Here is a 14,239-nt window from a genome sequence, read left to right on the forward strand (position 1 = left end):
AGTAATAACAAAAACGATACGTAGTATTGTGTTCATAAACCACTGAGAAACAGTTTCTGTATTCAAACGAATGTTACATTCTCATCTCTCAAATCCCTTTCCCAATTAGCCTTGTTGTTGAACTCTATTTAATTGAGCCAGTGATGGGATAATGGTGACTGCCTTTCAGACCTCAGTAGGAGCAGGGTTTGGCTGACTAAAAAGATTGAGATTAAAACAACAAGGTCGGTAGGTAGACAGCTGTCACAGATGAAGCAAACCCTGTTTTTCAGTTTCACTTACTGCCTTGTTACCTGCAAATGCAAGATATAGGGTAGGAAGAAATATTTAATGATTTATGTTTCATTTAATATAGTGTAATTGATGTGATCAACATGTTGATAATAGAATATAATTACATTGTGGGAGAAAAATATGTATCTTGTTCCCGCCTACCTTTCTTCTCTGCTGTCCTTCCCCCTCCCCCTTCCTTTCAGTAGGTATAACAACTACCGGTCTGGGAGCAGTCCAAGGATCAGCCCATTAATCAAGTTTTTATACAGCCCTTTTTATAGGGTTTAATTATGAACCCTGTGTTTGTTCTGAGAAAACAAAAAAAATATATCATGCACCCAAATTAAATATCAAGATTTATTCATTGGACAAGAACCCCTCTCAGCTCTACATGCACTCACTCTCCCTCCCTCTCCCTCCCTCCCTCTCTCTAACGCCTCTCTTCCCTGCTCTTTCTCGTTAAACACACGCACAGCACACTCTCTCCTACCTCACACACGGACATTTGGGTGCCGCTGCAGCGTTTCGCTAGCTAGAGTTTTTTTCCCAAAGAAAAGTGCCTCTAGGGCGAACAACAAAACAATGTTGTGGTCCTGACTAACATTGAATGGATAAGCCATCTATTCTTGAGCACTAATGAGATTAGGGTGTCATTGCAGACATGGGTTGCAGCGGCATGGTACCTTTTGTTGAGCTCCGTGGGGAGTGTTTTCCCTGTCAGTCCTTCAGCGCTGGAAATGGCGTTCTGATGCTGAACAAGGAAGACGCGGTGCAGGCGGATGCCAGCGAATAGAAATTACATGTTTTCCATAAACTGGTTTGTGGTGTGGATTCCTAGTAGTGGTGGACAACATGAAGTACCAGAAATACATAACGGTGATACAGATGGCTATGGGGGTGACTGCCATCAACAGAGACAATTGCATCCCTCCTAAGAGACAGATGTGGTGAGTATGGATTTCACCATGCGGGGAACAGGGGTGATGCTGAGGAGAGGAGAGGAGGATAGCGTTGTGTATGTACAGTCTACCGTATCAGTCTTAACTAATGACAGCGGAGAGGAGGACAGAGAGAGGAACCACACAGCCATTGTGCTTGTGCTCCGGCTGCACAATTAGCTTTTTAGCTTTGTTGTCAAGGAGAGTGGGAGTCTCTCTGTGTGACATGCTTAGTTAGGGTGAGCAGCAGCTGTTTGCGGAAGTCAGCTCAAGCCTCGCTCTTTGTGCACAATGTTGCCACGGCTGTGGTAGTGGGCAGGGAGGATGATTGTATGCCGGTATATGTTGTATTTGTGTTTTCTGGGCAGGGGGATTGTTAGCCAATGCCGATACATATTTGTATCTGTCATGTATGTATTTTAGGCAATGTCTACCTGGTTTGGAATGCCTACTTGGTTGTATCTGTGCCTACACTGTGTGTTATTTGGGCAGGGTGATAGTATTCCAGTAGTACATGGTTGTAATCTGCCTGTGTGTTTTTTGCTTGTACATGGTTGTGTCTCTCCCTATATGTTTGTATTGGGCGGGGGGGGGGGGGGGGTTGTAATTCCACTACATTCCAGTTGTATCTGTGCCTCTGTTTTTGGAGAACTACTGGTGGCACATCCCTCTCAGAGGAAGAAATCACACATTTACTGTGATGCTCTAGAAAGATCCAGAAAAGATGAAAGACCAGGTGAAACGGAGTAATAAAGGCATTGTTATCTAGACACAATGTGTCAAAATATGTCAGAGACATTATATTTTAGTCTGATGTATACTGTGTGGACTCGATTTTGTGGCATTTCTAATTCCAGTACATTTGCCTTTCACACAGTCCACTTCCTTTCTCACCATGTCATTATTACCCACTTGTTAGAAATGCTAATACTACCCTGTGAAATCTGAATAATTATTTCTATCATCATTTTTTGATCTCTGCATCTAATTCAAATGAATAGCATGAAAATATGTAGCATGAAGCATGATCTCCTTCTGTTATTAGTCATTGTTCAATACTACTGTAAAACAGGAGTTACTGGTGCATAGTAAGCTATATCACTGGGAGGAGTTCCTGTTGATGGGTGCATCTAATCATCAGAACCCCTGTCACGCTCTCTGTGGTGCGTGTCTACATCTCAGCCTTCCCACCTGTCTGTTGATAACCAGATTGACGTATAATCTCATTTACCATCCATCCATTACACAGAACACGATTCGTCCATCCAGGTGTGACCACCATACTATATTCACTTTACCTTATACCTCAGTGGTTTAGTTCAGTTCAACCTATGGAAACATGGAGTGGTTCTGTATTATACTGCAGTAGTCACGGTAAGACCAGGACAAAGCCGTGTCAACTACCTTTTGTTGGGCTGTTCTCCTAAACCCTTTTACTTAGTGTCTTAGTAACCACCATATCATGAAATCAAACCCTTACTGCTGCAGGAAAAATAAAGAAAATCAAAGTAAATAAGTAAATTAATCAGAGTAAATAAGAAAATCAATTATTCTAGTAGGGAATCAATGGAAGGGATTGGTTGGTATTTCTTTCCTCTGCCAGATCGCATGTACACTGTTTCCTCATCTGTAATCCACACAAATGACGTTAAGCATGTGACATAATCCGGCCAAATTCAGTGGTATTAGTCTTCGATGACAAACAAACAGTGGTTTATTGGTTTATTGTATCCGATCTAGCAGAGCTCATTCTGGGGGATGTTTATGAAAACATTCCAATTCTGAGTGTGAAGAAAATTCCAGATCTGCAGTCAAAAATTCTCAGATTGGGAGTGGGAAGAATGTTTTCTATTCTAGAATGTGTTCCTCCTTTCTTTGTGTGAATGCTGTCACTAGTGTTGAGAGAGCAGCAGCAAGCACTGTGGTTCTTTTTTTGACACTGCTCCCTTAAGAGAGGCTGTGCGGTGGATCTCAGGGTCATCCCATCCCGTGGTGGGGGGAGGGGGTTTCCCATTAAAAGGAGATTACGATATTGCCTGACGGACCGATGGACATGTTAGATGCCCCAAGCAGAAGCCAGTTAGCCCCTGCTAGGCTAACTTCTTGTTGTTTTGTATTGAGTCATTGGCCAGAATGGTTGTAATCTCCTCTCAGCTGGTTTATCGCACTAAAGTGAACAGATTAAATTGGGTTTATTGTGGGGGGCATTTGAATCAGGCATCATTCAAGATGGTTGTAAGTGTGTTTATCATACAACGCAGGGTGCTCTGGATGGAGCCAACACTGACCACATTAAAAAGGATAGGAGGATAGCTGTTAATATACACTGAGTGTACAAAACATGAACAACTCTTTTCATGACAGACTGACCAGGTGAATCTTGGTGAAATATATGATCCCTTAACGATGTCACTTGCTAAATCCACTTCAATCAGTTTAGATGAAGGGGAGGAAACATGTTAAGCATTGAGATAGTTGAGACATGGATTATGTGTGTGGGCCATTCAGAGGGTGAATTGGCAAAACAAAATATTTAAGTGCCTTTGAACAGGGTATGGTAGTAGGTGCCAGGCACAACTGTTTGTGTCAAGAACTGCAACACTGCTGTTTTTTTTCACGCTCAATAGTTTCCTGTGTGTATCAAGAATGGTCCACCATCCAAAGGACATCCAGCCAACTTGGCACAACTGTGGAAATTTGAGTCAACATGGGCCAGTATCCCTGTGGAAGGCTTTCGACACCTTGTAGAGTCCATTCCCCGATTTAATTTAATCTGTTCTGAGGGCATAAGGGGGTGGTGTTCCTAATGTTTGGTAAACTCAGTGTACCCCAGTGGTGGTCAGTGCCGTTTAAGATGAGTGATAATTATAATTTTTTAATGAGCGTGGTCTTATTTCTATTACAGAATATTGGATGACTGTCATTCATATTCCATTCACCCAGTTCAATGTAACAGCGATATGTTTAGGCTACATGATACAAACATTTTCCCAATACCCATCATGAGGTTGCTACAACCTAGCCTATGAATGAAAGTTTACAACGTAGGTGCACACAGGTCGAGAGACTTGACACACATCACCTGACATGATTCTGATCTCTCTGTCACTGTCTTTTTCGCCCCCCCTCACATTTCTCTCTCTCTCTCTCTCTCTCTCTCTCTCTCTCTCTCTCTCTCTGTCATTCATTTATCAGATTAATACATTCACTGAATTTGTGTAGTTGATTCCAAAAAAACAGTAGTTTTCCCTTCACACACAGACCAATGGTGCATTAATTCAGCAAGCACTGAGCCTGTTTTCGGGGCCTTTGTGACCTCACGGTATTGTAGCTGCAGTAATTGCTCCTATAAAAGCCTGGCTGGAGGAGCAATGACAACAAGACCTATCAGACATTTATCCCCTCCAGGAAGATACAGACTTGGAGAAGCATGACTGTTAAAATCTGTGAGTCAGTAAGATGCTCCCGGCCAGAATGACTCATGCCTGTCATGAAGACTCGCAGGAGGCTGACAAGATGGAATCTGTCACCGCGCCACAAACACCGGAGGACATGACAAACTAGCTAACCCCATGTACCTTTCCCATTTGAACTTGGTAATGTTCTCTACACTGGGCGTTTTATATTTCTCTTTTAGGAACTATATCCAGCTTTCGCAAAGTGAATACATCACGAGTCTGGGAAGTATGAGAAGGTGACTCAACTACCCTACTTTTTGTTTATTTCTAGAAAGAAACAGAAGCATTTTACTGGAGTTAGCTCACATTAAGTGAGATGCCCTGCGGCTCTCACCTTGCCGGTTAGGGTTAAGGAAGGCTTTTTCCTCACCTCAGTGCAGTCCATGGACAGATCCCCCATCACCCAGATGCTGAGCAGATGTTCCTGCCCTACTGTTAATTTATTATCCTTACATTCCGTTTACACACTGTTAGTCAGAACCTAGTGTCAACCGGGACTTGGGTTAATACACTTTACACTCCATTACCAGACATAACGCCAAGCTGTGCTTTTATTGTAAGTGTTTCACCCTCTCTAATAAGGAGGATCTACTGCACGTGGAGAAGTGATCAGGAAAGATGAGGCGTGTGACTGTGTTGATGGTGGGTCTTTATGTGCCTCTCCACAGGGGTCACCACAGTGTTCGGATGTGACCGTTGGCCTGTCATGTTAGATACATGTCTTAAGGCCTAATCTGTCTATCCATCTGTCAGAGTTGTCTAGCCTACCTAATCAGGGTGGCGAACCCTCCGATCCCACCTGCCTGCCCGCCTTTCTCCTGGTCACCTCATGCACTCAGAGTTTAAATAACACCTGCTGTTTTTTTATTCCCCGATTATATTTTCCAAGGATGTCCACTTGGTTTAATATGCTTTGCTTTGTTTTGGCCCTTTCATTTTTTTTTACGCATCAATGACGTTGTTAATCTCAGGGATGCAAATGGGATGCAGCAAAATGCCTCTCTAGTCATCCCACGCTCCAGGAGGGATGAAGCCTGTAGTGGATGAGTAATGTGTTGTAGTGGTGGAGCTCAGGGGATGTTAGGTACGGCCAGGCTTAGCCAGGAGAGCCTATAGTAGACCACGTGCTGACCGTACTGTCCTTCAGTCCCTCTCAGTCCCTCTCAGGCTCACAGGATGAAACATAGGCCTCTTCTGTGCAGTGCAGTGAGTTTCTGTAATGGCCCAGATACAGTTATTGTTATATGTGTCTGCTGTGTTCTTTCTTCCTCCTCCAACAGAAAAGCCTGAGACAGAGGTATCAGACCCATGCTCTGGCCTTTGTTGTCTCGGTTAAGTCCAGATGATTGTTCTGCAGGGTGCACACTGTGTGAGGAACTGTCATAACTAAATACTTCAGAGGTACTTAAACATTGTAATGCTGAAGGCCCTAGTCCTTTCCATTGGATTTAGACACAATGGCTGTACTGCAAGCTAGCTTTCATCCTAACTCTTCAGCATTTTAAACATTGAATAGTTTTAAAAAAAAACATCCAACAGAACTATTGTGCTTTGATTATGGAGCTGTATGCTGAAGTAAGCTTGTCCTACAAAGGACAACACTTTCTGACACTCCATGCGTAGACTCTGAACAGGGAGTTGATGGTTGAATGTTTTATATATAGACCACAGAAAATAGAGACGCGTTTGTTCCTTTCATGTTTCGGATTTGTGTAGTGACAATCCAGTCTCTTTTGAATGTGTTTGGTAGACAGCTGAGAACAATTTCAACAGCAAAGACTTTCTCATATGAAGGTCAGCAGAAGGTTACATAAGACCTAAGGATATGTTTGATGATCATCAGCACAATGATTAAATTAAGTCTACTGATCCCACATCTGAATCATAGAGCTAGTCTGGACCCAGTAGCTAATAGTAGTAACTGTAGAGCAGGGGTGTCAAACTCGATCCACGGAGCGCTGAGTGTCTCTGCAAATTCACATTGACAGATCTATAACACACCTTTCTTTCTCATTGCACGCAAGTCTAAGAAGCGGTAGACATGTTTTGTGTGCTCTATTTCTATGCTTCCCTTGCTTAAAGTTGCACTATGTTACTTTTTGGGCGAACCGACCAAATTCACATAGAAATGTGAGTTATAGATATGTCATTGAAAGCAAGTCTAAAAAGCAGTAGATCTGTTACGTGTGTGCTATTTCTATGCTTCAACGTTCAAAAGTTTCGTTTTTGCATCTTTTGGTTTTGTACACCAGCTCAAAACAGTTGAAAATGCAATATTTTTGTTTATGGAAAATATATTTAGATGGTACAATGATTCTCTACACTACACTTACTTGTTTTGTCATGTAAACTATTCGAATTCTAGCAACCAGGAAATGGCAGAGCAATTTCTGCATAGTGCATCCTTAAGCACTAGACAACCAGGTAAGAGGAGTTCCTTGCTAATTAGTGACCTTAATTCATCAATCAAGGACAAGGGAGGAGCGAAAACCCGCAGACACTCGGCCCTTCTTGGAATGAGTTTGACACTTGTGCTGTAGGGTGTATGTATCAGTCAGTGTGCTTGATGTGATGCTGTGTTGCACTGTACCATTCAGCCCCACAGCACATTTGTTTTACTTCCTGTGTTCCAAGGTCAAGGACGTATAGCACTGCTGTCAGGTATCAGTTTTCACTGACTACCCAGATAGGCCATGTTGATGATGTTAAATAGGCATTTAGCTTTTCTAATGTCCACTTACTGCATCATGTCAAATCTAAGCATCCATATTGTTTTTGATAATTAGTTCACCTTGTTGACACTGATTATATTACATTTTGTATCTGGCATCAAAGACGTATAGGTCGTCATTATTATGACTACTAATGTACCAGTGCTTCCAAAACACCTACTGTCCTATTTGAGTGACTGGACAAGCTGGGTATGACGTGGACTGCGTGGTGAGGACAGTGGATTTAAACTGCTGCATTTCAAAACCATTAGCGTTATTGCGGTGATGACATAACTCTATCCATGTCTTTTAAAATGCGTCAATGCTGAATCAGAGATGATCCATAATAGATGTTTAGGGGCGAAAGCTCTGGTATGTCGTAATGTTATGTGTTCACTACCCAGTATAAGCAACCTGGTCTCAAAGCATACCGTATTATTCTGTACAGAAATCCGAGAGACTACAGTTAGTATGATATGTTACAAATTACAATTCGTATTATATGTTACGAATTTCTAAAATGTATGATATGTTACAAATTATAGCTAGGTTGCTAACATTAGCTAGCTGACTAATGTTAGTTAAGGGTTAAGTTTAGGAGTTAGGTTAACTTCTTACGGCTGAAATCCCATTAACGGGATCGATTTGACAACAGTCAGTGAAAGTGCAGGGCTCAAAATTCAAACGACAGGAATCTCATAAGTTAAATTCCTCAAACATACAAGTATTATAAACCATTTTCAAAGATAAACTCTTTGTTAATCCCACCACAGTGTCCAATTTCAAAAAGGCTTCATGAAGAAAGCATACCATGCGATTATGTTAGGTCAGTGCCTAGTCACAGAAGAACACAGCCATTTTTCCAGCCAAAGAGAGGAGTCACAAAAAGCAGAAATAGAGATAAAATGAATCACTAACCTTTGATGATCTTCATCAGATGACACTCATAGGACTTCATGTTATACAATACATGTATGTTTTGTTCGATAAAGTTCATATTTATATCCAAAAATCTCAGTTTACATTGGCGCGTTAAGTTCAGTAATGTTTTGCTTCCAAAACATCCGGTGATTTTGCAGAGAGCCACATCAATTTACAGAAATACTCATCATAAATGTTGATGAAAATACAAGTGTTATACATGGTATTAAAGATATACTTCTCCTTAATGCAACCGATGTGTCAGATTTCAAAAAAGCTTTACGGAAAAAGCACACCATGTAATAATCTGAGTACAGCGTTCAGGCACAAAACCAAGCCATACAGATACCCGCCATGTTGTGGAGTCAACAGAAGTCAGAAATAGCATTATAAATATTAACTTACCTTTGATGATCTTCATCGGAATGCACTCCCAGGAATCCCAGTCCCACAATAAATGTTTTTTTCTCTCGATAGTCCATCATTTATGTCCAAATACCTCCTTTTTGTTCGCGCGTTTAGTTCACAAATTCACGAGGCGCAGGCACTTAGTCCAGAAGAAGTCAAAAACGTTATATAATTTACACTGTATTTTGGATAGGCAAAGAGTTGAAAACCTACAAACCTCAGATTTCCCACTTCCTGGTTGGATTTGTTATCAGGTTTTTTCCTGCCATATGAGTTCTGTTATACTCACAGACATCATTCAAACAGTTTTAGAAACTTCAGAGTGTTTTATATCCAAATCTACTAATACCATGCATATCTTTGCTCCTGGGCCTGAGTAGCAGGCAGTTTACTCTGGGCACCTTATTCATCCAAGCTACTCAATACTGCCCCCCAGCCATAAGAAGTTAAAGGGTTAGTTAAAGGGTAAATGCTAGGGTTAGGGGAAGGGTTAGCTCACATGCAAAGTAGCTAAAAATGAGTAAGTATTAAAAAGTTGCTAAAAAGAAGTTGCTAATTTGTCCGTGATGAGATTCTAACTTGCAAACTTTTGGTTGCTAGACGGTTGCTAGACGCCCACCAATCCACCCAGACCAACCACCCTACGTTTGTCTTTGCCTTAATTAAGTAACCTTCTGTCTTATGTAACCATACCAAACGTAGCACATCATACTAACTTGAGTATCCCGGATTTACATTTACTATGTTACGTCTAGTTTATCAGACCAGGCTGGTACAAGACGTGTGTATCAAGAACCATGCTAAGGTTGTCAGTAAAACGCAGTGATGACCTCTTCAGTCCTCTGCAGTAAGGGAGATTCTCTATTTCTGGACAAATCTTCATGTAATATTCATAAACTTCACCTCTCGCAAGAGTTACTGCTTACATTTTCTTTTCTTTTTCTTTTCTTAAAGTTTATGCATTGTTTGTTGTAAGGGTACGCAAGGGATAGGACAAACAGTGTTCGAGTCTAAGCTGCTCACAAATTTACTGCCTTTCTTCACAACAGCAAGGAAAGCAGTCCATATTTGCACATGCGGCAAGTTTATTTCTGTTTCGTTGGAACGCAAAGTTTCCAAAGTATCCACTCTCACAAGGACTCTTCTGTGTGCTTTATTTTCATGTAGATGGGTTAGTAGAGTGTACCACATAGAGCTTCTGCATGGACCCTCTGCATGGGCCAGTTGACCCAGAGGTACTGTACCATGATCAGTGCTCCATCCATAGCCTGTATCAGAGCAGAGAGAGAGCACAGCTATAGTGCCATACCATCCATCTGAATGCAAGTCTTTCATTCTTAGAAATTCACTCCAGAACCCCACAGGACTTTCTACGCTGCCACTCGGCTGTATGAATGGAATCCCCTCTTCACAGCTGCTATTAACAGTAAGACTCTGGGATTGTGGTTGTCAGAGGCTCCTCCAGATTGTGTGTGTGTGTGTGTGTGTGTGTGTGTGTGTGTGTGAGAGAGAGCACTCTGGTAGCTTTGAAAGTAAATCCCTGGTGTGCGTGGGCTGGGTTGGTCAGTCGCAGACGAGTGAAGAGGTCATGGGAGAGAAGCCCAGGCAGCTTCCAGCCTCTACATCAGGGCTGCTGCCCATCAGCCATCATCACGGGGCCAGAGCAGGGAATGTGATGCCAGGCAGGGCACTGAGGGGAGGCAGTCCCCAGGCTTGTCCTAGAGGTTTTTGGTTTTGGGAGCCGGTAACTTCAGTGCCAGTGAATACATCAGCATGTGTATGGCCCTATCACGATTCAACAGAGATAAAACTGGTCTCTGTTCTCTTATCTTGCATCTGTTCTGAATCTGTTGAGACACAGTCAGTGGTATCAACATATAGAAGGCACTTATAGACATGCAGCAGTGGTCTTATGCTCTGTTTGATGCTCATCGTTTTATTTGAATTCAAAGTAAAGCATATTTCTTCTTGTGAGAAGCTTTGTTGCATTGTGAATAAATGGTGACAACAGAAAACTCAAAAGTGATCACAGAAGATTACGATTCGACCCTGTCTTGTTGTCTTTATAGAATCACCTCTCAATAGACCCCTTTCACGATCCATACCATTTACTGCTCTTAAAAGCAAAGGAGATGTGTATTGGTGCAGCCCTCAGGTCTAACTTTCTGCAGGTCGAAAGTGCTTACCATACATGCCGTGACATTACTTGAATAAGTAATCAGCTTGCAGAAAGGAGGGCTGGGTAGTCAGCACTATTGTATTGCAGTAATGTCACTAAAGCACTCTATACCCAGAGCTCTAGTGCTTCTGCTACTGTTGCTGCAGCCATAGTTGGAGCCATTTCAAAAACGTTTACAAAGCTGTTACAAACCTTTAGGAGCTTAATCGTGATTTCCCTACAATCTTTGACACGGAGTTCTACCACTTCCTCTCTCGCCTCCTCACAGCTTTCACATCGCCTGTTTTGATTCCTAAACTCGGAGGGCTATAGCAGTTTTAGGCTGTTTGACAGTGGGACCGGATATGAGTATAAAGGTTATAGTTTTCCCCCAAGCAGCAGCAGCCACATAAATGATCCGCTGTGACAGAATAGCCTCCAGAAGCCCCGATCCTCTCCAACATCTGGATTCCCGCAGGCTGGGGGTCTGTGGGGGGATGAGTGTAGCCTTGGGCCTTGGCGGTTCTGTTCAGCTAGCGGTTCTCTTCAGAGGGAGAGTGTGGCGGTGCATGGTAGAGCCTAGCTCTGGCTGAATAATGGAGGAGTAGGAAGGATGCTCCATACCTCAGTCCCCCGGGGGCCACATGACATTACACCCAATTATGCACATTTGCCTTGAATGCATCGCAACCCAACAGGGAAAAGTGTCCTTTAAAGAAATGAAGAGAAAAGGGAAAAAACGTTTTGATCTATCCTGTATTCAGCTGAGTGTCTCTTACCTCAGTTCATCCTGTGCTGCTAGCGTTGAGCTTTGTCCCTCCATTTTGAATGTGTGTAGTGTGGTGATAATTTTGTATGTATGTACTGTATGTTAACGCAAATGTGGTGTCACTGTCCCTGTGTCTCCCTCTGTGTTCCAGGGTGACTCCCACAGATGGATTGTCAGGGATAGGTGCCACAGGGATAGGCACCGCTGCTTCGTCTGCTGCCATTACGGAAGCTCAGGATTCAGCAGAAGCAGCTGCAGAAGATGCTGCAGCTGCTCGTGCCGCTGCTCGTGCCGCTGCTCGTGCAGGTGCTATGTGTGGTTCTGGTGCTATAGGAGGATGCAGTGTAATGTTTGCCACCTCCACACTCTCGCTGCCCATGACCCAGGGCAAGCCCTCCCTCCGCAGGATCAAGGGCCGTATTCACCGCAGCAAGAGCCTGGACAGCATAGACCTGCTCGACTCCAATGTAAGTTCTAAACAGACTAAAATGTGTGTGTGGTGGTGTGCGCAAGTTTGCGTGTGCATATCCATGTATTCTTTCTAATGACAATTTTCTGAGGACATGAGGATATGTCACCCTCAATTTTTCAGCGGCCTTTCTAACTCATGAATAATACACATTATCGTACATTATGCTGCTTAAATGCTATTCTCTAAACCCCCTGCAAATTCTGAATGTTAGGTCATGAATCTAAACAAACTCTTTAATATTATCAAAGGCATTGAAGAGACGAATGGCTTTACTCTTTTCCCTGCCAAAATAGCAAACATGATGACTGTCTTTGCTGTACAAATGGGCTTTTCAGTTCATATAAGTGCCTACACGTAAGTTCAAGTAAGTGCTTACAAGGGAATATAAATAGGGGTGTGTTATTAAACTAAATCATGAATATTGTTACGTAACTTCCTGTTTATCTGGGGACAAATAGTACATTCTTCACGAACAGCAAATTAAGTTGATATTTTGCCCCTTTTTAAAATAATTGTAAATAGGGCCTACTACCCTTTAACTTTTAGGAAAGATAAAACCACTAGCTAGCTGCATTATTGGGTTGCCTTAGGGAGATGGTATTCTAATGGAGTGTGGTGTAAAGCAAAGCTTTGATCTCTGTCCTCATACATGAAAAGCAGTTGCTATTTGAACCTTTACCGATACAGGCTGAACTGATTTCTATAGGCTCTACAGACATATAGACATATATCTCACTGAAAATTGGAAGCCTCCCACTTACTCAGTGATAGTTGTAAGTTCACTGCCTTCAGAAATGATTCATACCCCTTACAGCCTGAATTTAAAATGGATTAAATATCCCTTTGAGCATGATGAAGTTATTAATTACACTTTGGAAGGTGTATCAATACACCCCGTCACTACAAAGATACAGGCGTCCTTCCTAACTCAGTTGCCGGAGAGGAAGGAAACGGCTCTGGGATTTCACCATGCGGCTAATGGTGATTTTAAAACAGTTACAATTTCATGTCTGTGATTGGAGAAAACTGAGGATGGATCAACAACATTGTAGTTACTCCACAATACTAACCTAAATGACAGAGTGAAAAGAAAGTTGCCTGTACATAATAAAACATATTCCAAAACATGCATACTGCTTGCAAAAAGGCACTAAAGGAAAACTGCAAAACTTGTGGCAAAGAAATGAACATTATGTCCTGAATACAAAGCATTATGTTTGGGGCAAATCCAACACAACCTATCACTGAGTACCACTCTTAATATTTTCAAGCACGGTGGTGGCTGCTTCATGTTATGTGTATGCTTGCCATCAGTAAGGACTAGGGAGGTTTTTATGATAAAAAAACAGAATAGAGCTAAGCACAGGCAAAATCCTAGAGAAGTCTGCTTTCCAACAGACACTGGGTATCACGTTTCAAGGTAAGACACAGATGCAGACAACGTCGGCTAAACAACAGTTTATTAATCCAACAGGGGCAGGTAAAAGACAGGTCAAGGGCAGACAGGGGTCAGTAATCCAGATAGGTGGGGCAAAGATACAGGACGGCAGGCAGGGTCAGGGTAGGCAGAGGTCAGTAATCCAGATAGGTGGGGCAAAGATACAGGACGGCAGGCAGGCTCAGGCTCAGGGTAGGCAGAAAAGGTCAAAACCGGGAAAACAACTAGAAAACAGGAACAATCGAGAGACAGGAACAGAGGGAAAGCGCTGGTAGGCTTGACGAAGCAAAACCAATTGGCAACAGACAAACAGAGAACACCGGTATAAATACACTGAGGATAATGGGGAAGATGGGCAACACCAGGGAGGGGGGGGGGTGGAGACTATCAGAAAGACAGGTGACACAGATCAGGGTGTGACTCTGAGAGACAAATTCATCTTTCAGCAGGTTAATAACCTAAAACATAAGGCCAAATATACATTTGATTTGCTTACCAAGACGACATTGAATGTTCCTGAGCGGCCTAGTTACAGTTTTGACTTAAATTGGCATGAAAATCGATGGAAAGACTTGCTGTCGAGCAATGATCAACAACCAACTTGACAGAGTTTGAAGAATTTAAAAAAGCTCTTAGAGAGTTGTAATCGCTGCCAAAGATCATTCTAACATGTATTGATTCATGGGTGTGAAT

The 14,239-nt window shown here is 42.4% G+C and overlaps 1 protein-coding gene across 11 annotated transcripts in view; it reads left to right on the forward strand.

Annotated features, from left to right (window-relative positions):
* The first annotated feature begins 773 nt into the window (after positions 1–773).
* tjp1a (tight junction protein 1a) overlaps positions 774–14,239 on the forward strand; it is a 145,495-nt gene continuing 132,029 nt past the window's right edge. For 6 of the 11 annotated variants that reach the window (XM_065011898.1, XM_065011899.1, XM_065011896.1 and 3 more), the window contains exons 1-2: positions 775–1,220; positions 11,788–12,103. In XM_065011898.1, the coding sequence (XP_064867970.1) occupies positions 1,126–1,220; positions 11,788–12,103 (411 nt within the window). In that variant the 5' untranslated portion in view covers positions 775–1,125. Of the gene's footprint in view, positions 1,221–11,787; positions 12,104–14,239 lie in introns of all 11 variants that reach the window. The other 5 variants (XM_065011893.1, XM_065011894.1, XM_065011900.1 and 2 more) reach the window with 1 other exon arrangement.

This window comes from Oncorhynchus nerka, linkage group LG27 (genome assembly GCF_034236695.1).
Source record: "Oncorhynchus nerka isolate Pitt River linkage group LG27, Oner_Uvic_2.0, whole genome shotgun sequence".
Lineage (NCBI taxonomy): Eukaryota > Metazoa > Chordata > Actinopteri > Salmoniformes > Salmonidae > Oncorhynchus > Oncorhynchus nerka.